The 27,175-nt window shown below is 40.6% G+C and overlaps 1 protein-coding gene across 2 annotated transcripts in view; it reads left to right on the top strand.

Moving 5' to 3' along the window:
- The window catches only part of TMEM62 (transmembrane protein 62), an 80,463-nt gene extending 61,010 nt beyond the window's left edge, over positions 1-19,453 (top strand). Inside the window, exons 12-14 of one of the 2 annotated variants that reach the window (XM_085896384.1) lie at positions 4,951-5,052; positions 16,579-16,697; positions 16,839-19,453. In XM_085896384.1, coding sequence (XP_085752510.1) covers positions 4,951-5,052; positions 16,579-16,697; positions 16,839-17,267 — 650 coding nt within the window. In that variant the 3' untranslated portion in view covers positions 17,268-19,453. The remainder of the gene's footprint in view (positions 1-4,950; positions 5,053-16,578; positions 16,698-16,838) is intronic. The other variant, XM_085896385.1, reaches the window with a different exon arrangement.
- The last annotated feature ends 7,722 nt before the right edge of the window (positions 19,454-27,175 follow it).

Below are 27,175 nucleotides of genomic sequence, written 5' to 3'. Positions count from 1 at the left end.
TTCTTCTTTCTTCTTTCTTCTTTCTTCTTTCTTCTTTCTTTTTCTTCTTTCTTCTTTCTTCTTCCGCCCATTAGGGGTCGCCACAGCGGATCATCCGTATGATCCGCATAGTGATTTGGCACATGTTTTACGCCGGATGCCCTTCCTGACGCAACCCTGGTCGCCTCTTACGACACAGGGATATGGTACACCTATTTTAACTGGGGTATACATCGGCGCAGTACACTGGTACTCACTTCGCCGACCTCGCAAGGATGACAGGCTGAGTCAACCCCCTGCTGTATTAATTCAGTGGCCGAACAGGGCTTGAACTCAGGACCTTTTGGATCCCAAGCCGCTGCTCTAACCACTGCGCCAACACCAGGCTTTGTGTATGTGTATGTATATATATATATATATATATATATATATATATATATATATATATATATATATATATATATATATATATATATATATATATATATATATATATATATATATATATATATATATATATATATATATATATATATATATATATATATATATATATATATATATATATATATATATATATATATAGCTATATAGATAGATAGATATATAGATATATAGATATATATAGTTACGGCTGTGGAAATTCGCAAAACACCATGAAGGGCCCGCAGGTGAGATAACTTGAAGTACATGTGTAGTTGGCCCCAAACCTGTTGTTCAGAGGGAATTTATGTGATTCATTCGGTCTGCAATGCCTTGAGATAGCCGTTTTTCTGTTCTATCTTTATTTTGAATCACCGCCATAACCATCAAACCACCACCGATAAACCCTCCACCACCCTCACCTCTCTCCTTCTACGGCCATTCCCGCACCACCTGTGAACACTGAGCGTCGGGCTGTCTTGGGCTCGTTCAAGATACGCACCGAGCCGCGAGTGCAAATAGCGGCCTTTCCGAGGGAGAATTCGGATCAAGAACGCTACACGCCCACTTCTGATCCGTCCAATTAGGAAGCGCGGAGCGGCTTGGCCCCGCCTCCAGGCGCATCTGTGTGAAATCCATATATGCAAATTCTAGGATCAGGGGAGGTTCACGCCCATTTTTCCTCCGTCCAATTGGCGAGCATGGCTCTGCCCCCAAGGTCATGCTGATCCAGAAATTTGCATATTGTTTTCTCCTGCCGGCCTATAAAACGGCGAGCGCAAGGCGAATCGTGGCAGAGTCAGTTTTTGGTTGGAGAGCAGAGTGTGGCAGAGAGTGGAGTCGGGTGGCGAAGGCATCGAGTTTGGTTCTGCAGTCGGCTGAGGAGAGTTGTGGGAAGAGGCCAAGGAGCTCGGGTCCAAGGCGAGAAGGACGGCGGTCGGCGACGAGGTCGCGGCGGGAGATCGCTCGTCGCGGGACCCAAGCCAGCCAACCATTCTCCCTCCCCCAGGGCATCAACAATTCCCCCTTTTCCGTCGGCCGATCGGATTAATCGGAACCGTCGGCCGACGATAACACCGCTCGGTTATCCCGATAGCACGGAACGGACTGCTTAAGCGGTTCGTGTCCGGAGTCGGCCTGTGGCGAGGGACGATCGCCCGGTCGACCATCCGCGCAGGTACTTAGGAAGATCGAATTTGGCGAGCAACCCTATCCTGCGCGGGTGGGCAATTGGCACGGATGTGGTGGGGTTAAACCCCCTCACCCGTGACTAGCTCCCGGCGTTGTTCCGAGAGAGTCACGACAGAATTGTCCATTCCGGTGGGCGAGGCGGCCACCATTCGAGTCGAGCGGCCGATCAAACGCCGCCGGGCGCGAATTCGCAACTATATATATATATATATATATATATATATATATCTATATCTATATCTATATCTATATATATATATATATATATATATATATATATATATATATATATATATATATATATATATATATATATATATATATATATATATATATATATATATATATATATATATATATATATATATATATATATATATATATATATATATATATATATATATATATATAAAGCCTGGTGTTGGCGCAGTGGTTAGGGCAGCGGCTTGGGATCCAAGAGGTCCTGAGTTCAAGCCCCGTTGGGCCACTAAATTAATACACCAGGGGGTTGACTCAGCCTGTCATCCTTCCGAGGTCGGCAAAATGAGTACCAGTATACTGGGCCGGTGTATACCCCGGTTAAAATGGGTGTACCATATCCCTGTGTCGTAAGAGGCGACCAGGGTTGCGTCAGGAAGGACATCCGGCGTAAAACATGTGCCAAATCACTATGCGGATCATACGGATGATCCGCTGTGGCGACCCCTAACGGGAGCAGCCGAAAGAAGAAGAAGAAGAAGATATATATATATATATATATATATATATATATATATATATATATATATATATATATATATATATATATATATATATATATATATATATATATATATATATATATATATATATATATATATATATATATATATATATATATATATACGACTCCTCCCACGCTCTTTGAGCTGAGAAGCTGTATAAAGCAACCATGAAAGGCTATCCAAGGTAAGCCCTTTGTTGTTTTAAACCCTTCCCAGAGTTTTTGCACAGCTGTAAAGATGTTCACAAATTGTATACACATGAGAATCCCAATGCTTCACACTCCCTCAGCTGCCAGACCGGTTTCATGAAATAAATGTTCACAGCTCCTACACACTCAGTTCTGTACACTTCATATACTTTTCCTGCCAATCTCAGGATCTTTATTCCAGTGTTATTGTCACTCTCTCAGCTTTTATATGTCTCACAAAAGCAGCTGTAACAGCCAGCCTGCCTCTCTACGTAAACTGTCACCAACTGACAACCACATGTGAGATACAGTGCCTTCAGAAAGTATTCACACCCCTTGACTTTTTCACATTTTGTTGATACAGCCAAGATTTATTATTGATTAAATCAAAAAAAATTTCCACTGATGTACACAAAATACCCCATAATTGCAAAGTGAAACCGTGTTTTTAGAAATTTTTACCAATTTATTGAAAATGAAATACATATCTAATTTACATAAGTATTCAGCCCCCTGAGTCAATACTTTGTAGAAGCACCTTTGGCAGTAATTACAGCATAGTCTTCTTGGGTATGTCTGTATCAGCTTTGCACATCTGGATTTGTGGAGTTTCTCCCATTCTTCTTTCCATGGGGAGCATCGATGAACAGCAATCTTCAAGTCTTTCCACAGATTCTCAATGAAATTCAAATCTGTGTTTTTGATGGACCACTCAAAGAATTTCATGTTGTTGTTCTGAAGCCATTCCAGTGTTGCTTTGCCTGTATGCTTTGGGTCATTGCCCCATTGGAATGTAAATCTTAACCATGGTCTAAGTTCTTTTGCACTCTGAAGCAGGTTCTCCTCAAGGGTTTGCCTGTATTTGGCTCCATTGATTGTTCCTTCCATCCTTGCAAGTCTCCCAGTTCCTGCCACTGAAAAGCATCCCTATAGCATGATGCTGCCACCACCACGCTTCACTGTGCGGATGGTGTTACATGGGTGATGAGCTGTGTTCCGTTACGCCAGACGTAGCGCTTTGCATTCATGCCAAAGAGTTCAATATTCGTCTCATCAGACCCCAGAATCTTCTTTTCTCCTCATGCTCTGAGTCTTTCACGTGCCTTTTTGCAAAATCCAGGCATGCTGTCATGTGCCTTTTTCTCTGTGGTGGTTTCCGTCTGGCCACTCTCCCATAAAGTGCTGCAGTGACTGTTGTCCTTCTGGCAGGTTCTCCCATCTCAGCCAAGGAACTCTGTAGTTCTGTCAGGGTGGTCATCACGTTCTTAGTCACCTTCCTGTCCAAAGCCCTTCTTCCACGGTTGCTCAGTTTGGTCGGATGGCCAGCTATAGGAAGAATCTGGGTAGTTCCACATTTTTTCCATTTCCCAATGATGGAGCTCACTTTGCTCTTGGGAACTTTCAACACCCCAGAAATAGTTTTATACCCTCCCACAGGTCTATGCCTCTTCGCAATTCTATCTCAGAGTTCTACCGATAGTTCCTTGGATTTCATGGTAGAGTTTCTTCTCTGACAAGCACTACCTTATATGGAAAGGTGTGTTTTTCTAAATCATGTAAAATCAATTGAGTTGGCCACAGGTGGACTGAAAGTTGCAGAGACATCTCAAGGATAATCAAGGGAAATTGGATGCACCTGAGAATTAACTAAATTGGATTAACTTGAGAAACTTCAGCTTTTCAATATTTAATTTATTTGTAAAATTAAAAAAAAATAATAAATTCCACTTTGACATTGTGGAGATCAGTGACAAAATTATCTAAATTTAATCTATTTTAAATTCAGGCTGTAACGCAACAAAATGTGAAAACGTGAAGGGGTGTGAATACTTTCTGAAGGTACTGTAACTGCCGATCTATCCCCTCACTGGTGGTGTAAGTGAGCTCCCTTAGTGAGGCAATTGTCGACTTCCTAATGTTGTTTCGCCCGAACAATCAGCTCTTGTAGTACGGCTAATGCCTGGCTATCTCAATGCAGATTCACCACACCTACACATTCTCATGGCTTGAGCTGAAAATCTCTTGTGTGCGCCTTGTAAAGAAATGTAATCAGGAAAAGAACATTAGAAATGCACAGCCAGAGGTTTGAATATGGGAGGACAACAGTAGTATCGGAAATGCAAACATCTCACTGTGAATACGCAGTGCATAGCTATTGCGCTTATCTAATAAGTGTCATGCTTATCTCAGCAAATGCTAAGGAATAGCTGTCGTTCTATTAAGCACTTTTATTCACCCTCAAGATCATTCCTACAGATATATATATATATATATACATATATCACTACATATTTGAATGGGGGAGAGGAGAGGGTGGGGTGGTGGTACTTCTCTCCATTTTATTTATTCTGTTTTGGGTGTTGTTAGCTAGTGGCTATAGGAGTTTCTCGTGTATCCTTTTGCAGGCACAGTGGCACAGAGTGACTATTTTAGAATGGGAAAAGAATTCTGCAGCTGTAATCAGATGTTCTACCCTCTTGTGGCTTTCAACCTGTACACTGCTCTCGGTAAGTCCTCTCACCGGTCATAAACAAAATATTTTATCACTGAAGTTAGATGAGGTTATAATGTTTTCATCCATGTTTGTCTGTCTGTGAGCAGGATATCTCAAAAAGTTTTGAGCAGATTTGGACGAAACTTGGTGGACAGGTTGGATGTGTGACGAGGACGAATTGATCAGATTTTGATGAAGATCCGTATCTGGGTCCAGATATAGGAATTTTAAAGTGATTCTTCACCATTGAGAGCTAGGGCCAAGAAATAACATCTCGCTTTATCTTTCAAAACGTTGTGGAAAGATTGTGGCAAAACTTTGTGGATAAGTTGGGTAAGTGACAAGAACAAGGCGATTTAGATTTTGCTTAAAGTCTGGATGCAGATCCTTCCCATCAGTGTAATACTAAACATAAACTGTGTCAGCCTGGTGGAGGTGTGCACTCTGCTGAGTGTCATTCCAGTTTGTATTGAATGTTTTGTTTTAGTTTTGATCTCAGTACTATTCCCACTCAATCCGATACCATTCCCACTTGATTATCGGTATCATTGGCAAATGGGACGCCTTATAGAAATCCAAATGGAGGTGAGTTTCTTTCATAATTTATAACACGTGAGTGTTGGATAAACTGCATAGGATATTAGTACAGCTTCTTAGCACATGGATTGTTCAGTTTGTGATAAAAGCATCACATTTGGTACACATGTGCTTTCACAAGTGCTAAATAAGATAAGAGGTGGACCCCAATGAAATTTGCCTTTCAAGGGGTAGTCGTCTCATATATTCAAAATGGCCGCCATTAAATTTTTAAATGCTGTACTGTGCATTTCTTTGGGCATGTCTCCACTTCTAATTAATATTTTTAGTGGTTTTAAATACTCGACTCTGCTTTTGGGACATGAGGAATCGATGAAGATAAAATCTAATGTGACATCCAGAGCAGCTGGTGGGACTTCTGAATATGTTGCTGGTAAGGGACATATATTCGTCGCACTGGTCGTATTGTCGTATGTGGCTGTCAAGCCTCTCTCCTCCCATGAACTGTCATTCTTGGGTGTTGTGTCAGAGAAATGGCCGCCCCATGGAAGCTGTATTTTTTTTTTTTTTAAATGATCTGGAGCTTGGGTTGTGGTCGATGTTATCCATTGCCCTCATTGTGAAGCGCCCTGACTTGAGGGGTGGAGGACATACCACATTTTGTTTGTGGTAGCAGTTGCTGACCAAATTGCCCAATTTAGTTGATACTAGACGACCCGTGAACCCGTTGAGTTCCCGTTGTGACCGCGGTTGATGAAAAAACAAAAACAAACAAAAAAAAAACACAATTTTAATATTATTTAGTGGTCAAACTTTAACTTGAAGAAAATTTGAGCATTTACCTCAGGAGTCATCATTCGGCCAACCGGTTTCTCAAGGTATATCAACACATTTTCCATGGTTTGTCCTTGCGCTTTATGGATCATCATACGAAAACTTGACTGAATCGGGAATTGATTTTTTAATCAGTTTTTTTTCGTTGCCCGATTTGAACAAAACTTGATACTGCATACCGCAGGCGAATGGTGAGTAAGGTGGCCCAAACATTTTTGCGCTATCGTGTACCGTTTTGGCTGTATTTCGGGAACATGCATACATATATATTATAGTTATACATATATATATATATATATATATATATATATATATATATATATATATATATATATATATATATATATATATATATATATATATATATATATATATATATATATATATATATATATATATATATACACACACACACACACAAGATGAGAGTTTTAGTAATGTACTCGATCACACGTGAACTCGTTGGGTTCCCGTTGTGACAGCAGTTGATAAAAAAAATCATTTCAAAAAAGAAATAAAAAGATAGCTCCAGCGAACTATCCGCTGAGGTTGTTTGCATTGATCAAATACTCCCGAAGAGTATTTGACTGAATCGGGAATTTATTTTTCAATATTTTTTTTGTTGCCTGATTTTAACGAAAACTGATACTGTACACCGCAGGAGAATGGTGAGTAAGGTGGCACTGAAATTTTGTGCTATCGTGTACCGCTGTATTTTGGGAACATATATATATATATATATATATATATATATATATATATATATATATATATATATATATATATATATATATATATATATATATATATATATATATAAAAGATGAGAGTTTTAGTAATATATAGATAGATAGTTCGGAATCTGTTGTATCCTATGCACATGCCACACAAATGCAGATTCTCAACTAGAAGGGGGAGCACTCGGTAGAATGCAAAACCTCCGCCGCCAATACTGCTGGGTCACTTAAGTGAACCCGATATCTAATTCATTGTAGGTGAAAACAGATCAGACTCTACTGAACCACGATTGAATAAATTAAACTAGATCGACACTCATGTAGAAATGCCAAAAAAAAAAAAATCAATTTTTTTTGAAAAAAAAGGTGCAAAATTTCTAAGATTTTTGGGGGGGGTTGGAAATCACTTAAAACATGTCGAAATGCAAAAAAAATTCAAATATTTTTCAAATAAAATTGACTTTTTTGAAAAAAAAGTTTCAAAAAAAAAAATTTTTTTTTTCTCCAACAATTTTTTTTTTGGTTGGAAATCACTTAAAACATGTAAAAATGCAAAAACAAAAAAATCTAATATTTTTTCAAAATGGCCGCCATAGCGGCCATATTGGACTTTGGACCAGGTCCAAAATCTCATGGCATGATCCTTGGACCATACCAAATCCGTCCAGAAGTTTTTCCGTAATGCTGTTCACAAACAAACAAATAAACCAATGTCACCCTCCGTATCTTGCCAAAAGGTGACCACGTGTGACTTCTTTAAGGTCACACTGAGGTGAACAGAGCTGCTATCCACCAGGAGCAACTCCTTGAGGAATATCTGCCTACGAGAGATTCCGATGAGAATCGTTCTACAGAGTAACCATGAAAAATATGCTTTTGCCTCATAACGTCACCAAATGATGTCATAATGTCTCAAGCTTGACATATCTAGAAAGCACTCATCGAGGTGTTCAATTTGAGGTACTACACGATATGGTTCCTAAAACTAGAAAATTTGACCTTGGGGTCAAATATGTTTGACCTTCGGCGCGAACCATGAAGGTCAAGGCCAATCGCCACCAAAAATTATTCAGCTGAGCGCCAGACCATGAACTATATTCCCATGAAGTTTGAAGACGATCCGATCAAAATTACTCAAAAAATAAGGGTTTCGTCGACTCCCCTGATTTGCGACAAAGTGACCTTGACCTTTGACCTTGACCTTCAAAATTTTGTGCACTGAAAGGGACCTCTATAGGCCTCTAATATGCGAAGTTACAAAAATTTCCAATGATAACTGTGCTCTGCGGAGTGATTTATATGTGATTGCAGACCAAAAAAAAACAAACAAACAAACAAAAAAAAAACATGAAGGTCAAGGCCAATCGCCACCAAAAAATAATCAGCTGAGCGCCAGACCATGAACTATATTCCCATGAAGTTTGAAGACGATCCGATCAAAATTACTCAAAAAATAAGGGTTTCGTCGACTCCCCTGATTTGCGCCAAAGTGACCTTGACCTTTGACCTTGACCTTCAAAATTTTGTGCACTGAAAGGGACCTCTATAGGCCTCTGATATGTGAAGTTACAAAAATTTCCGATGATAACTCTGCTCTGCAGAATTTTTTATACGTGATTACAAACAAACAAACAAACAAACAAACAAACAAAAAAAAAAAAACATACAAGCTGACTAACATATCTTGCAAAAACTTCGTTTTGGCAAGATAACAAACAGACGGGTGAAAACAGTAACCTCCGTCCATCTTCGATGGTGGAGGTTAACTAGAGGTGGAGCACTCGGTAGAGTGCAAAACCTCCGCCGCCAATACTGCTCAGTCACTCAAGTGAACCTGATATCCTATTCATTCAATTTGACGTCAACAGTGCTCACAGAGTTATAGTTTGCAACTTTCCCTTTTACTTTTAACTTTTACATACTCAATTCATTCGTCATAACTAGATTCCTTGTGACAGAAATTGATTTTATGTGGGTATATCCACCTGAAGTTCCAAAATCAGCCGCAATTATAATTTTGGCATGCTTTTTTGTTGGAAATCACTTATAACATGGAGAAATGCCAAAAAAATCGAAATTTTGTTGAAAAAAAAGTTGCAAAAAATTTTTTCTCTAAATTTTTTTTTTGGGGGGGGGGGGGTTGGAAATCACTTAAAACATGTAGAAATGCAAAAAAAAACAATTCAAATATTTTTTCAAAATGGCCGCCGTAGCGGCCATATTTGATTTTGGACCATGTCCAAAATCTAATGGCATGATTCTTGGACCATACCTAATCCCCCCATCAAGTTTCGTTGAAATCCGTCAAGGAGTTTTTCTGTAATACTGTTCACAAACAAACAAACAAACAAGCAGTCATAGACTGGTACTTACGAAATCGTCAACTTGACCTCTGACCTTGTCTAATAAGAGCTGTCTCTCGAGAAGGTTGCGACACAAACCAGAAGTTTCTACGATAATTCTCTATCAAACCATCAAAAATCGTAATGTCGACTGAAGCAAAAATCCCCATTTCTCCACGCAATTATATTATACCTTAATATAACGTAACTCAACGACTCATCTGCTCGAGCGCACTGCATCATGGGACGACCCGTGACGTGTCGAGTGAAATATTTTTTTATACAATATTAAAACGTCTCCAAAACATCCGATTTTTACCAGAATTTCGACAACCGAGTTTTAAGCGTCCTAAGCGATCGCAAAAACCGAAGATAAAATTAAAATCAAAGTTAAAACGAACTCGTAACGTCGAGCGAAGCAAAAATACTCCATTTCTCCACATTAATTTACGGAATTATGTTTGACCTCACTGTGACCTTGACCTTTGACCGATTTTGACCAAAATCTAATCAGCACGAGCCATCACTCTCCTGAATCACGTGGTGTAATTTGACATTGGTAGCTTCTTCCGTTCTCGAGTTATCGTACAAACAAACAAACAAACAAACAACCAAACGGAAGTCATCAATATACTTACGAAATCTTTAGATTTCGTAAGTAACAAAGTGGTGAAAACAGTAACCTCCAATCTTCGATGGCGGAGGTTAATTAGTTGCCCACTCTGTGTCTGTGCATGGATCACAAGGCTTAGATAAATGGTGTCCTCCTGTTTCTCATATGACGAACCACCCGTGATTTCACCCCACCTCTTCTCTGGTGTTTGACACTGTTGAACATTAACAGTTGTGCAATTGAGCCCAACAGATTTATTGTCTCTTTCAGTTTGGTCTTTCATATTTGGCCCTTTTAAAATCGTATTGACTAATGCTTTCAATTTTTCTGGCACTGCATCGTCCTGGCATTTCCCTGCAAAAGAGCCACTGAAGCTGTATTTCATCTCAAACATGTCCCTCCTTACTAACGTGGCAGCTTTGGCAAGGATTATAGCATCTGACTCAACGTTTTGTTGCATGCACTTATTATCATCCCTTCTCACCATATTTCATGGTGGGGATGCTGTTGGATGGGTGATGAGCTGTACTCTGTTTCTGCCAGCCATAGCACTTTTCATTCAGGGCAAAGAGTTCAACTTTCGTCTAATCAGACCACAGAATATTTTGCTTCATTCTCTGTCTTTCATGTGCCTTTTTGCAAACTCCAGGTGTGCTGTCATGATCTTGAACTCAGGAGTGGCTTCCGTCTGGCCACTCTCCCATAAAGCCTAGATTTGTGAAGTACTGCAGAGACTGTTGTCCTTCTGGCAAGTTTTCCCATCTCAGCCAAGGAACTCTGTAGTTCTGTCAGAGTTGTCATTGGGTTCTTCCTCACCTCCCTGACCAAAGTCCTTCTTGCCCAGTTGCTCAGTTTGTTCGGATGGCCAGTTCAAGGAAGAGTCTGGGTCGTTAAATATTTTTTCCATTTCCCAATAATGGAGCTTATTGTGCTCTTGGGAACTTTCAACATTCTAGAAATTGTTTTATACTCTTCACCAGATTTATGCCTCCTCACAATTATATCTCTGAGTTATACGGATAGTTCCTTGGACTTCGTGGGAGAGTTTCTGCTCTGATATGCACTGTCAACTGTGGAATCTTATATAGAAAGGTGTGTTTCTTTCTAAATCATGTCCATTCAATTGAATTGATGACAGATGGATTCCAATCAAGTTGAAGATGTTTCAAGGATGATCAAAGGAAATTGGATGCACCTGAGCTCAATTTGGAGTGTCATAGCAAAGGGGTTGAATACTTATTGAGTCCAAGACAGGTCAGCTTTTAATTTTTCATTAATTAGCAAAAATTAAGTAAATAAAAATTCCACTTTGACATTCATGGGGTATTGTGTAGATCAGTGATTAAAAAAAAAACAAACAAAAAAAAAACTCTTTCATCCCTTTTAAATTCAGGCTGCTAAACACATGATTTGCTTTCAGATGTGATAGATAGTACAGCTAGTAAAGGGGAGATATTTTGGATAGCAAAGCAAATGATCAGTCAAAATAAGGATCTCTTTGGAGAATATTGTGTAAAGGATGATAGAGGAAGTGTACTGTTTGACCATGGGGAGATTAGAAATGCTTGGAGGAGTTACCATGAGCACCTGCTAAATGAAGAGTTCCCTTGAAACAGGGATATTCTGGAGGCAGTCGATATTCTGCAAGTCCCATCACCTGAGATAAAGAATGAATGGATGAAGAAAGCCATCGATGAAATGAAGAATGGTAAAGTGGTGGGGAGCACTGGTATTGTCTCAGGGATGCTGAAGGCATATGGTGATATTGGAGTGAATATAATCGCAAAATTGGGAAATGTAATTATAAGGGAGACATCTGTCCCAGATGACTGGTTGAAGAGTGTAATGGTGAGTAATTATAAAGGGAAGGGTGATGCCTTGGTATGGAGCAACTATAGGTGTCTGAAGCTGCTGGACCTTGGAATGAAAGTGGTGGAGAGAGTCATGGATAAATTGACAAGACTGTATTAATATACATGAAATGCAATTTAGTTTCATGCCAGGAAGAGGCATGATTGAGGAAATTTTTATAGTGAGGTGATTACAGGAAAAATATCTGGGGAAGAAAAGACGACTGCACTTTATATTTGGAGAAGGCGTTCGATAGGGTGCCTCAGGAAGTCGTGCAATGGTCCATGTTTAAGTTATGTGGAGAGGATTGGTTAATTAGGGTAGTCGTAGCAATGTACGATGGTCCAAAAACCTCTGTGAGCATAAATGGGGTGCAGAGTGAGGATTTTGAAGTGAAAGTGGGTGTTCATCAGGGGTCAGTCTTGAGCCCATTCCTTTTCATTATGGTTCTTGAGGCTATATCACAGGAACTTCGAGGAGGCTTAGCTTGGGAACTCCTATTATATATGCTGATGACTTGGTGCTGATAGCTGACAGTGTGGAAGGAGGGTATGGAGGCCAGAGGACTGATAGTGAATACAGGGAAACAAAAGTACTACTTAGTGATGTGGCAGAAAGAAGTGTGGAAAAAGAGAGGGAGGTGACCCTGTGTTCTGTTTAAAAAATTATATATATATATATAGTGCCGCGAGGAGGAGTGATGTAAGGGACACATCGGCCATTTTGGAGTTAATGCCATATAGCACTATTTTAACCCTTACCCTATCATCCGAGCCTATCATCATCATTAAAAAATGTCGCTTATATCACTCCTCGTGGGGCCTCGTGTGTATGTATGTATGTATGTATATATGTATATATATATATATATATATATATATATATATATATATATATATATATATATATATATATATGTGTCAATTCAATATTGTGTGAATCGTGCAACTGTTGGCTGCACAATAGGTTTGGTGGCATCATCTGTAGACTGCAGGTGGTTCCTGACTTCAAATGTGCTGTTTGCACAGGAAAACAAGTGGTTCCAGTGAGATCAGAAAGGTTAGTTTATTGGGATATATCTCTGGAATGTGTAGATAAATTCTGTTATCTTGGTGATATGATTGGTTCAGGTGGTGGTATAGAAGCAGCAGTGATTGTAAGAATTAGAAGTTGGTGGACGAAGTTTAGGAAGTTCTTACCCCTTTTGACATCAAGAGGGACCTCTCTCCAATTAATGGGAAAACTTTACGCAGCTTGCGTTAGAAGCATGATGTTGTATGGCAGTGAAAAATTGGTGACCAAAAATGAGGATGAACAGAGGTGTGAACGGAATGAAATGAGAATGGTGAGGTGGATGTGTAATGTGACTGAAGGATAGGAAACCAAATGTGGAATTAAGAGATAGGTTAGGTATAGAGAAGGTATTAGTGAGGTAATGCGTAGGGGTAAGTGGAGGTGGTTTGGATATGTGGAAAGGATGGGGGTGGGCAGCTGTGTGAAGAGATGTAAATATTCATGTGAATGGAAGGAGAGCTGAAGGCCATCTGAGGAAAACATGGGGTGTGTTTCTGAAAGATGATCTTTGAGTTTAAAGCCCAACAAGATGGCTGGCAAGGGATTGTGCAGCCTGGAAAGCCTCCATTAGGTGAACCACGGCTTACACATGCATACATGGAAATGGCTGTAAAACGATGATGACTATGATGATGCTGTAACACAACAAAATGTGAAAAAGTCAAGGGGTGTTGTGTTGGAGATTTCCAACCAAAAGAGAAAATGCTTTATAATTTAACAGATCGTTTATTATGTAAATACACATATATGTGGAAAGAAGAGCTTGTCTCAAGAGCCCAAGCAAATCTCTGCCTCTGAGCAGTGCAGCTTGTAAAGGGGAGATATTTTGGATAGCAAAGCAAATGATCAGTCAAAATATGGATCTCTTAGGAGAATATTGTGTAAAGGATGATAGAGGAAGTGTACTGTTTGACCATGGGGAGATTAGAAATGCTTGGAGGAGTTACCATGAGCACCTGCCAAATGAAGAGTTCCCTTGAAACAGGGATATTCTGGAGGCAGTAGATATTCTGCAAGTCCCAGCACCTGAGATAAAGAATGAATGGGTGAAGAAAGCCATCGATGAAATGAAGAATGGTAAAGCAAAGAGAGCCTTTTATACAATTGGAAAATCGGGAGGGGTCAGAACATCACAGGGGACTTGCTTAATTGATACCAGACTAAAAGAAACCTTTGTTTGCACACGTTGTCCTTTAAGCAAAGAGAAAACAATATTGTGCATAATTATAGCAGATAGTGCTGTGAAAGGATGTGTGTCTTCCTTCAGGGAGTGTATGCACAGAAATCCTTCATTTACTTTCGGCAATGATAAGCATTTATCTCAGCGTGCAGATGGAGTATCTGGCTTGCACAGCTCTTGCAGAACAATCAGAGGTCCATAACCTCTGCAGTTTGATGAGACTCCTGTTTGCTAACAGGACAATGGGAAGACAGAATTCATGTTTGTACAACTTTGCAATTTAATGGGAGGCCAGAGTTGATGAGACTAATGCCTTTGGGGCCTAGACTCTCTGGTGTCACCAAAGTAGTTCTCCCCATTTTGCGAACCAAGTGAAGTAGAAGATTATATTGTTCCATAGTTAACTAACATATGATATCTATTCATTTATAAAACAACCCTCAGTTTGCAATGATCTATTATCAAGTATATTTTAGAGTTGCAAACATAACAGATGGGTACATATTTCCTTTAACTAAGCATGGACTAACAAGATTATCCCTTAACAGGCCCAGATGCACTAGGGCCAGTGTGGGGATTATATATTTGTTATTATTATATTGGTAATTATTATAATCATATGGTTTGAAAGTCATCTGGTTTGAAATATTCGCTTTGAATGTATAGTGATGCTATTGAGCATTTTACTGGTACCCTCAGGAGAGTGCGTTTCTCAACAACAAGAAATGCAATTAATCAATGATCCTAAGGTTTGAAATGGGAAAGATATATCAGTTGATAGGGAATTAACAAGACCACAGTATGTTGAACTGAGATTCTTATTCCATTTACTTGTGGCCTGTCAGAATTGACTGCAAATTTAATGAGCTCTGACCTTTTTATTGTGAAAGACCTGATAAGCATAATTATCCTGCAGACAATTGAAATCTTTGATCTCAATTCAGCACACATGAACCATTCTTTCTGGAGTGATTTTAGCCTATACTTTACAACAGATTTTATATTTCCATATGCTTTAAAAGCAAAAATAAAGAGAAATGAGTACATAATTTGTGGACAAAGAACACTCATCTCAATGTGAAAAATATTTGTTTTAGTGTGATTAATAGAGAAACACCGGTGCTTTGCAACAGTCATGTGATCCATAGAGCTTTCTATCACCAAAATGTCCATGCTCATATTTCACAAAATGGAATTATTTTACTTCCACCCTATGAATACTTTCTGAAGGCACTGTGCATTTTGTGCCACCATGCCCTATGGTTCTCTAATGTCCCTTGGATACCTTCACCTTCACAATCATCAAGATGTTTGGGATCTACATCCAGTGTTATTTCACCAAACTTTTCAAATTCCAATAATTTGGAAACAAATGTTTTGTAGCCAGAAATGCATGATCTCTTGGACTTTGCTGGAGATCTGGCAGATTGTTCTTCTTTATCCATCTGACAAATAATGTACTTTGTCCAATAAGAGGGAGTCGTTCACATGTCCCTGATTAGTGTGTCTGCACTCCCAGTCACCACCACCATCTTTTTAGACATATTGTTAGGTGTTGTAGATTATCACAACACTGCTGGACTTCGATATACTAATGCTGTGTTCTATGACTACATTCAATAGTGGCAGCTACATTCAACGGTGGCTTGACTTCTACAGATGCGTCATGCAGTTATCTTCAACACGGCACTTCCCATTCAGTTGTCTGCAAGTAAAAAACACAATGTAAACAATTAGCTCTGCCCAGATGCAGTTAACCCATTGCAGGCCACCTCATCCCCAGGGGTCTTCCGCTCTGACTACAAGGTTGGACTGCTTGTGCTTCAAACCCGTCAAGCACTTAAAACCACTCAAAAATGTTAAACAGAAGTGGAGATATGCCCAAAGAAATGTCTTTTGAAATTTCATGGTGGCCATTTTGAAAATAGGAAGCCATGCCCCTTTAAAAAAAAAATTTTTGTTGTTGGGGTCCACCTCATCGTATTTAGCTCCTATCGTAGCACGTGTACCAAATGTGATGTTTTTATCACAATTTGAATGATCGACCTGCTTTTGGTGCTAAAAAGCTGTGCTATATAATTTTATTCTAACAGCCTTTTATAGCACACATATTATGCCTCTGCACTGTAAATGTTTCAGCATGTGCTGTAATGGCTCAAACTGGCTTTGTGATTCTGCTTTTAAAATTTGCTATAGTCTTGTATATTTGCTTGGAGTTTTTCATAATAATCCTACATCTTATTTTGTGCATAATTAACAGACTGTTGACTACATGTAGGAGGATTGAGGATGAAGGGTTTGGAAACATCTGCCATTTTTTAATGTCCCTTGTAGTTGGGTAGCAATTTATTATGGCATATTTTTCTTGTAGGCCCATGGTTTGTTGGGGAGATAATCGATGGACACTTTGGTGTTTGCTTTGCCTTTGGCCTTGTTATCATGGACCAGTTCCTTCAGGGAAGCTTGACGTTCTTCACCGGAATTTTTCAGGTAAACCCTGTTTCTCCCACCTGTTATTTCACGCTTTCCCAAAATCAACATTGAGAATATATAACAATTGCCTTGCCATCTGATTACACAGCAAATGTAATTGTTTTTGTTGATCATCTGCATTACTTATCTTCTTTCTAGGTGATGTTTTTCAATGTACCTCTTGCATTCTACCTATGCTGGTGTATGACGTTGCGGAAAAGAAACTCGAGCTTTGGATCTCATTTACGTTGTCCTGGACAGTACAAAACGTTTCCCCTTCACATCCTGGCCGGATCCCTTTTCCTCTGGCAGGTGTATGCCACTTACTGCATTCTGCTTACTTATGGTGCGGCAGCAGTTATCCTATCTCCCATGCGCTCGTGGTCCTTACTTTTTGCCTTGCTGCTGGTGAAACGTTCCTGGAGAGAAAACCCTTCATCTCGTCACTCCACGGAGGAGGCCGTTATATATTTCCCTGGAGGCCGTTCCCTGGAAAGCAACGTAGAGTGGACATCTGGTGACTGCACTTCTGGAAGCCGTGTACGTTTCACTGCAAAGCAAAGGAACTCGAGCCAGAGCACACTTTGATGGTCTTCTTCTTTTTTTTTGCCAATTAAAGGAGGAAGTTTTCTTTTGAGATGAAAAGCTTTCCTTTTATAGTGTTAAATGTCAACACAATTTCAAATTGATCTTTGACCCTCTGGCATTCACATCCTGCTCAAAATAGTTTCGGGCTCAACCATATCCCCAGAAGTGTTATTTCCTTCTTGCAGAGTTGTACGTTCATGGAAGTGTTGGTTTGTCAGAGGAGGGTGGTGGGTAAGACTCTGACACACCAACAAAATGCAGAAGTGACCAGGCAGACAAGGGGCAAAGCAAAGATTGAATTGGTTGAAGCACTAACAGGCAGAATGAAGCATTTTTTCTCTGACGCTGGATTGACAGGTTTGCACCATCTTTTGCTCCAGCGAAGGCTTTAACACCCAAAACATCAGCTTCTCCCTGCTTCCTGCAGTGGTTAGCATACCCACAATAAACGTCCTGTTGATTTCATCCATTGTTTTAACAGATGGGCAGTATAATAAGCAGGGACATCAGATAAGATGAGAGAACAATGGACATGTGAACAAGCAGGAAATCTCATTTTAAAAAAATTGAGTGAAATGGTGAGGTGAGTCATTGAGAAAAGGAACACTGATGAATAGGAATAGAGGACATGTTTGCATTAGACATAATGTGATTTACATCTTTATTTTGGCTCAAAAGATGAGCGACCAGTGAATACCTTGCATTTACGGAGTATGTGACTTTTGACCATGGTTGACATTTGTCTTTCACAAAATTGCATGTCAAAGACCTCAGCCAAGTGGAGTATTACATTACATCATGTCATGACACTTGGCTGCTTGCTATAAGTGGGTACACATGTCTGAGGAATTTAACTTGCATTTATCCCTTTGATTTGAAATTTTACCCCTGGTAAAACTACCAAAATCATGAATCACTGCCCACCTTCACTCTTTCATTCCTCTTTTCTCCCTGCTTTTGGAATAAACCCCTCACTCTTTTCAATCCCATTCTTCCCTCCAGGGCTTCAAAACAGCTGTTCACCATCACCTCTTATCACCCATCCAAATCCTCGATCTTTTCTACCCCCGTTAATCCACCCCAAACCCAACTCCTTCAAATTCCCTGCTTTCCTTCCTGAAAGTCCCTGTAATTTCCATCTTGTATATCCCATGTTCCCCACCCCATCCCTCTCCCTTCCACAGATCTCTTAATGTCTGTTCCCCACTGTTCTGTCCTTCCCACTCCTGCCCCTCTTGTCTCATGCCCCCCTTGCTGTGCGTTGTGTGTTAGCTCTCATAGGAGCCTCGACAAGGTATCCAAAAAAAATAATAATAATATCAGGCCCAATACATTTTTGAGATATTGTGAGATATATATATATATATATATATATATATATATATATATATATATATATATATATATATATATATATATATATATATATATATATATATATATATATATATATATATATATATATATATAGATATGTCGTTTTTGGCCCCATCTTTCAATGGCGAAGAATCGCTTTTAAAAATTCGATAAGTCGGATCCGGTTCTTCATCAAAATCTAATCGGCTCATCCTTGTCGCACACCGAACCTGTCCACAAAATTTCATCCAGATCCATCCACAACTTTTTGAGATATCCTGCACACAAACAGACAAAGGGGTGAAAACATCACCTCCTTCACCTTCGGTGGTGGAGGTAATAAAGAGACCACAACAGCACTCTGTGGAGTGCATACCTCTGCCAGGCTGAACAGTTTGTTTTGTCTGATAGGCCAGATCTGCATCTGGACCTGAACCGAAGTCTAATCGGCTTGTTCTTGTCACCCATCCAACATATCCATCAAGTTTCGTCTGACTCTGTCTACAACGTTTCGAAATGGCCTGTTCACAAACAGCCAGACAGATGGGTGAAAACATGACCCCGGGACCAAAATAAGTCGCCGACCTTAGGTGGCGAAGGTAAAAACTGCATTGATAAAGATAAAAATATTTTCCAAAAAGTCTCCATTTTCATGCGAGATTTTATCATTTTCATGTGAGGTAGTATCATTTTCGTGCAAGATTGTATGCTCTTCAGATTGTCTGGGGGAGGGGGGGACTATTAGGTTGCTTCCTCGGACAGTTTGGCATAATTGCAAGAAGTATTTCGACTGATTTATATGCAATGACTCCTGTGTGTTAAATAAAAATCTGATGTGTTTGCACCAGTGGAGTGCAAAAAAATCCGATTGTGGTCATGATCAAGTGCAATTCTTGACCTTTTTATTTTGTATTCTGCAAAAAGGCTCACCTATACCATGTGGTATGTTAAATTTTGCACTGTTATTATGGCACTTAGAACCTTCACTTTGAGGTCAGGTGTGGGTGGAGATGATCATTTTTGAACAGCAGTCAAAAGTGATTTTTTTTTTCTGCTGCTGCTTCATCATTTCATCCTCGAGATATACCTTCCTTATCTAATGAAAATGGTGTCCAGATGTTTGAGTTTGCATAAACGTTTTATAAATTTGAAGTTTGTTTGAATTGGTGGAACACCGTGTGAATTGACAGACCTTGGGAATGTTGCCTAAACTTCGTTCCTTGTTGACTCTATTTGTGTTTTTCTTGAATAACTCCAGGTAACAGCTGCAGAACTGATGATGTCAAGTTGAAATGTGTCATCTGTTCAAAATGCTGCAACAAACAAAATGTAATAAATGTACACAAACATTTTTCCAAATGCTACTAACTGTGTGTGCACGCGTAAGTTTCATTTAGTGTCTTGCAGTGTAAACTTCCTGTTTTGGGGTCATTAGCTTCAGAAAGGCCAATATTTTATACATGTACATATGCATGCACGTATGTATACATGTAAGTAGTATAGGAAAGGGGGGGGGGTTCTAAGCCACCTTGTGCAAGGAGGTTCCAGAGCTCTGGGAATGCTCCCAGACCCTTACCTTAAGAGGTGAATATAGACGTCTTGAGGCAATAGAGGTCTGATTTGTACTACCAATATTTCTATTTGGACATTGGTATACTCCTTAGTATACCCAGGCGTCTTGCGACAATAGAGGTCTGACTTGTACCACCGAAACATCCAATTAGAGCTATCCGAGTTAGTAACATATCGCAGCAGCAATGGAAGACACAAGGCGTTACATTGCTTGGAAATTCAAGCTCGTGGCCCTAGTAATAGCGAAGCTAAAGCCGCTGTCACACCTTGACGTTTTAGCCAGCGTATGGCAACGTATCAAAATGTATGTAAAATGCTGGCGTACGCTGAACTATTGATGTTTTTTCAGTTTTTGGCGTGTTCATAATGAGTTGGACATATGCATAACGTATTAGTAACGTACACAGAACGTTTCGATAACATATAGATAACTTGTACCAACGAATGCTTAGCGTGTTGTTGGCGTTCACAACCTATGCCCAACGATAGTCTAACGCAGGGGTCGAACGTTTTTGACTCAGAGAGCCATTAAAGCAAAATATTTGGAAATCTATTTCAGTGAGAGCCATATAATATATTTTAAGACTGAATTCAACTAAATGTGAGTATAATAAGCCTCTGAATTTATTATTTTAAATAATGTTGTTATAATACTCACCATTAATGGAACTTCTGGTGCTGCATGGATTTGCTGATGGCTTTGTAGTCTAGTTGGTACTTGGTGAGGTTAAGCTTCATGCAAGCGTTGAGGCTTTCATCCGTGAGACGTGATCGTAGGTTGGACTTGATGTTTTTAAGATGCGAGAATGACTGCTCACATGCATACGTAGATCCAAACAACGTCAATACAGCAATACTCACACGCTGCAGTGTGAGGTATGTGACAGGAAGCGCGTTCCAAGTTTTGATAATCAGCTCGTCTTTGGGTTGAAGTTTTTTTCATTTCTGTCCACGCGCTTGCTCGCCAACTCTGCTTTCTGTCGTGCGATTCTTTCCAAATCTTCATTCAGTGATTTGAACTTATTCACCCACATGCCTGAGGCCTTCAGGTCAGCCACTTCTGCTTCAAAATATCTGACGGAGACACCAGGTATGTAACTCAGGTCGGCTGTGTTCAGTGAACACTCGTTTGGATGGGTGATTAACTTAAAAAGACGAGTGTGCTCACGAAATTCTCCAAAGCGTGCTTTGAATGACTGTAGGAGACTGGATGTGAAGCCAGCTAACTGGTGGAGATCAAAGTTTTGAGTGGGCTCACTTGCTGTGCATGCATCTTTAAATTGTCTCAGTTTTTCAAAATGTAGTAAACGACCTGTTTCAAGATCCATGATAAAGAGCTCCAGCTTGTTTTCAAAAGCAAACATGGCTTGTTGAAGGGATAACACTGTATTTCCAATGCCTTGCATTTTCACGTTGAGCTCGTTCAGATGTTCAGTCATATCCACGAGATAGTAAAACTTGAGGAGCCACTCAGTTTCGGCTAGCTCAGGATGCTCAATCCCTTTCATTTCAAGGAAAGTCTGGATTTCGTTCAGGCAAGCCGCAAAACGGCTAAGCACCTTCCCTCTTGACAACCAACGCACATTGCTGTGCAAAAGCAGACCGTGATAGTTATTTCCAACTTCATCCAGCAGTGTTTTAAACTGGCGAGCATTTAAGGCTCGGGCAACAATAAAGTTGATCACACGAATGACCAGCGACATCACTTCGCCAAGCTGCCCATCACACATCTGAGCACAAAGTGCCTCCTGGTGTAGAATGCAATGGAAACTTAGGATGGGTCTATTTTCATGTTCACGGAGAAGCGCCACAAATCCTTTGTTTTTCCCCACCATACACGGAGCACCATCAGTACACACCGAGATAAGTTTATCCATTCGTAGATTTTTTCTTGAGCGAACTCCATGAAAGACTTGAATAAATACTCACCTCTTGTGGACCCTTTTATTGGCAGAACAGCAAGACTTTCTTCGTGCAGTGTATCACCAGCAGCATATCTTGCAATCACACTGAACTGCGACAAATGGCTTACGTCTGTTGACTCATCCAAAGCCAGGGAAAAGAACGGCGCTGTATTTATGTCCTTCACTTGCGTTTCCTCCACTTGGTTTGCCATCATGATGGTACGATCATGAACAGTTCTTGCCGACAGAGGCATGTCTTGTATCCGTTTGATTATCTTGTCTTTGTTCGGAAGATCATCAAAAAGTTCATTGGCGACATCCAGCATGAACGTTTTTGCATACTCGCCATCTGTGAATGGTTTTCCGTTCCTCACTATTGCTAAAGATCCAGCAAAGCTGGCGGAATTATAGTCACCTTGCCGGGTCCATACGCGGAGTTGCTGCTGGCTGGCTTGCACCCTGCTCAGTAGCTCTTGGCACGCTTTCTTTCTGCTGTCTCCCGCAGGGTATTTTGATGCAAAGGTAGCATGGCGCGTGTCGAAGTGCCGCTTTATATTCGACCGTTTCATCGATGCAATTTTGTCATTGCAAATTAGACACACTACAGAACCTGCTCTCTCCACAAAGGCGAATTCTTCGGCCCATTCGTCCTGAAATGTACGATACTCCTCATCTTTTTTTCTTTTCGCCATCTTCTTCGTCGAAGGGTTAGCTTTGAGCAAATGAGAGAGAGGGAGATGTTGACCCAAGTGAGTCTGGCTGGCCTGCGCACGGGCTGACATACTCGAGAGGTGCGGCGCGGCCGGCCGACTCTGGGATGCTGTCGCCTCAGCGGTGGCACATGATTGGTCGAGATGAATTCCGTGACGCGTCTGGGCGGCGGCACGTCATTGGAGGAACCGAAATCACGAGTCGCCTCAGCGGTGGCGCGTGATTGGTCGAGATGAATTCCGTGACGCGTCTCGGCGGCGGCACGTCATTGGAGGAACCGAAATCACTACTCGCGTCGGCCGCATGACTGGACGAAACAAAAACCGCTTCAGACAATTCGGAGGTGTTTTTTCTTCTCTCCTTCTGCCAAGTTCAGCCCTGCACGTGAATGAAGCACGACACCATTCAAACTATAGGTAAAGCTTCTGCGAGAAATATTGGGCTTTCCAAGTTTCAAACTCCAATTTTATCTGCGAGCCAGATGCAATCATCAAAAGAGCCATACCTGGCTCGCGAGCCACACGTTCCCGACCCCTGGTCTAACGTATGCATAGCGCAGCAGCGTATCGCCGACGATCACGTGGCGTAGCCTATTAAAAGGCTAGCCTATGCCACTGATGGGCCAGATCTGGATTTGGACCTCAACTAAAATTTAATGGACTTGTTATCGTCATCTAACCAACTCATCCACCAAGTTTCGTCCGAATCCGTCCACAATTTTTGAGACTAGGAGAGTACCCGCCCGATGGGTGATCTTTTTCCAAGCATGCAACATGTTCTTCTGACGCATAGCTTTATTTGGGTGGTGTATAGGCAACTGACAGCTCTGTATACGCAAAAAATACATTCATGAAGCGAAAACATACCATCTATCTATAATTATAGATAGATGGTATGTTTTCGCTTCATGAATGTATTTTATATGATTCCAGCATATAATTATAATTATGAATTATCCAGCATATGAATTATAATTCCAGCAGTGTGTGTGTCTGTGTGTCTGTGACCGCTGTTTCTCGACAACCACTGGTCCGATTGATTGAAACTTGCCAGGTATATTGCTGGGGACCTGAGGATGTGCCTTTTCAAGGTTTGATATTAATCGGACAAGTGCCTCCCAAGTTATGGCCATTTATTTACCAAACCACTGACAAGACACGTTGCGTGGGCGTGGGCGTGGCCGATGGGGGAAGGGAAGCTCAGCCGTGGTCCCCATTACAGGTTACAACGTACGGGCTTCCAGAGAGTGATGACTTCGTGTATTCTCATAATTTCTTGATTTCTTATGCTCATTTATAGATAAACGCAATGCCCCAAGTTATGATCATTTTCATATTTGACGGTGCATAAATTTCGGTAACATCAGAGTGAGCTGGTGTGCTCCGAAGCAGGAAGTAAATTTTTTTTGTTCCTCTCTTCTCTTCTCTTTTTGTTTTTCCTTGCGACGACATTGCGAAAAGGCAAAATACGTTGGCGCTAATTCAATAATTGGCCATTAAAACTAAATTGCGAATAATCATAACTGCGATATGCGAACTTCCGGGAAACGCACGTACGGGCACGCGAGAGCGAAGAAACGGCCTGTGTGATTGTTGTTTCTTGCTCGCGGTTTGAATATTTATTTATTAAAATTATTATTATTTTTTTTTACGGGCACGTACTAGTCATTCAAAACACCTCACTGCACTGGAAAACGTGGGGACAAGAATACTGCACTGTAAATGGTGTGGACGAGTAATAGCCTCCCCCATCTGGAGGCAGTGCCACACGATGCACATTTACAGAGAATTTCCTCCCCCCCCCCCCCCCAAGAGACTTGGGTTCCCGATATGCTTAGTCTTGGGCCAAGACTACCGGCAAAGATAAAAACACCCCCACACATTAATCGGGGTCATGCTGATCCTCTGCAGCAAATCTGGATGTAATTGGCTCAGAGAGTTAATAAGAGTAGCGTGACAAACACATAAACACCGATCTGTGAATTTATAGTAAGGAAAAGGGAAGAAAGGGGGAAGTGATTGCGAATTTAACATTCCTTCTTTATTTACTTTTAACATTGCTCTTAACAAAACGGGGACAGGAACAACGCAGGCATGATAAGCCGAATGGCCTTCTCATGTGCCAAAGTTCCCTGTGCATCTTTGTGTGATGTTGTTAAGAATGGGAAGAAATGGGGAGGGGAGGACAGAGAGTGGGGGGTGAGGGTGCATGGAGTTTGAAGAGGGAGATTGAGACGTTGAGATGGGGGGAGGGGTTGAGGACTTGGGGTTGGAAGGGGGGTTGAATATTTGGGGTTTAGAGCAGTGGAGGACTTGAAAAAGAAAGGGGGAGGGGATGACAGAGTTGGGTTGGAGGAGGGAGGGCAGAGAGGGGACAGAGTTGGGATCGAGGCATTTGAGGCTTTTGAGGGGGAAGGGGGGTTGAAGACATTGAGTTGGGAGGGGGTTTGAGGATTTGAAGAAAGGGGAGGGGAGTACAACGTTTGGGTGTGGTGGTAGTGAGGGGCAGAGAGAGGACAGAGTTGGGAGGGGGTTGAGGTATTGGGATTGTGTGTGTGTCTGGGGAAAGGGGGGGGGGTGTGGACCTAAAGTCACATTTTACATTATGCAGAATTTCCATGGGTCCAAGATAGTCCCCTGTTTGGGTTTTTTTGGGGTCTATTGGGTCATTTGGATCCCCTGGGTCTTTTGGGTTCTCAAAATATTTTAGGTGTTTGGGGTCTTTTGGGTATTTTGGTTCCTCAGGGTTTTTTGGGTATTTTGGTTCCTCAGGGTCTTTTGGGTATTTTGGTTCCTCAGGGTCTTTTGGGTTTTTTGAGACCTCAGTCTTTTGGTTTTTTTTTGGACTTCAGTCTTTTATGTCTTCAGGGTATTTTCAGTCTTTCGAGTCTTCTGGGCCTTTTGGTTTTTGGGGTCTTTCAGGGTATTTTGGGTCTTTAAGGGTCTTTTTGGTCATTTAGATACTCAGGATTGTTTGGGTCTTTTGTGTCTTCGGGGTTGTTTGGGTCTTTTTGGTTCGCTGGGTACAGGTCAGCTGTCCAACCAATGGGTGAAGAGCAGATATACATGTACATACATACATACATACATAATTATCACATACACTTGCTCCATTATATAAGATTACCTCGGCCACCGAAGGTGGGTGGAGGTGTGTTTTCACCCCCGTCTGTCTGTCTGTTTGTTTGGCTGTGAGCAGGATATCTCAAAAAGTTATGGACGGATTCGGATGAAATTTGGTGAAGAGTTTGCTCAGCTTGGTAAGAAATAGTTTGATTGATGGAATAGCTTAATTGACCCAGAGTCCATACAGTACTTTCAAATAATATTTTTCTCATGCCACAACTTCTTGTAATATTTCAAACAGGATGCACATGGAATGAATGGCAAAGGTTGCCTTTGAAAATCTATTTGAGGTGTAACAGAAATAAACTGGAGAGTTCATAGAACACTGTACCCCACACAATGTTACTTCAATTTAAATAAAACAAGTGGTGCCAGGCACAACAAATCCTGCCCATTTAAGGAATAAAGTTATTTTGGGGATCAAATTTAAATTTGATACATCCTTCATCTGAATGTTGATTATAAGGAATATTTTAGTCTTAGTTTGAAGTCAATTAAACCATTTTTGACGAAGTTATGACCGTAAATTGATTTTGACCATTAAAGGCCACGTAAGGTCAAAGGTCATGGTGTCAAATGAAAGCTAATAAAGGACTTGATATACGTCTTCTATAGTAAACACGCATATTCCTAACCTTTTTTGATGTATAATGGAAAATTTGTAATTTTGACCGATGATCATGACCCCCAAAACTTCGGACCCCATCGATCTTCACAAATATGCATTTTTCACTATAGGAATGGGTAGGATTACAAGTGACAAATAGAATAAGGTTCACTATAAGATTAGTTTGAAGTAAATCAGATTATTTTTGACGAAGTTATGAGCGAAAAACGATATTGATCTTTTTGTGACCTTGACCTTTGATCCAATTGGACCCAAAAGTTAATGGGGTAGTCCAAGATTCATTGCCCACCTGTGGATTAAATTTGATAGTGTTTGCTAAAGCCGTTTTGCCATAAAGTTCCTAACAGACAGACAGACAAAGAAACCGGATGATTACAATATCCCGCTCCCTCCTTCCGGGGAGCGGGATAATAATGATTCTAACAATTGCTAAGAAAATCCAAAAGTTTTGTGCTGCTGAAGTAGTCCAGAAGCAGTTCTGAACAGCACCCTTATACAATACCCCCATTGAATCATTATAAGCCTCCGTTGGACTTAGTCCGAAAACTTGGGCTTGTGGATTTGGTCTCAATTTTCACGTGCGTGCGTGCGTCCGCAACCATATCTCGGACA

The sequence above is a fragment of the Eptatretus burgeri genome, chromosome 9 (genome assembly GCF_056783735.1).
Source record: "Eptatretus burgeri isolate ZD-2024b chromosome 9, Ebu_testis_v1, whole genome shotgun sequence".
Lineage (NCBI taxonomy): Eukaryota > Metazoa > Chordata > Myxini > Myxiniformes > Myxinidae > Eptatretus > Eptatretus burgeri.
This window is presented reverse-complemented; position numbering and strand designations above follow the sequence as displayed.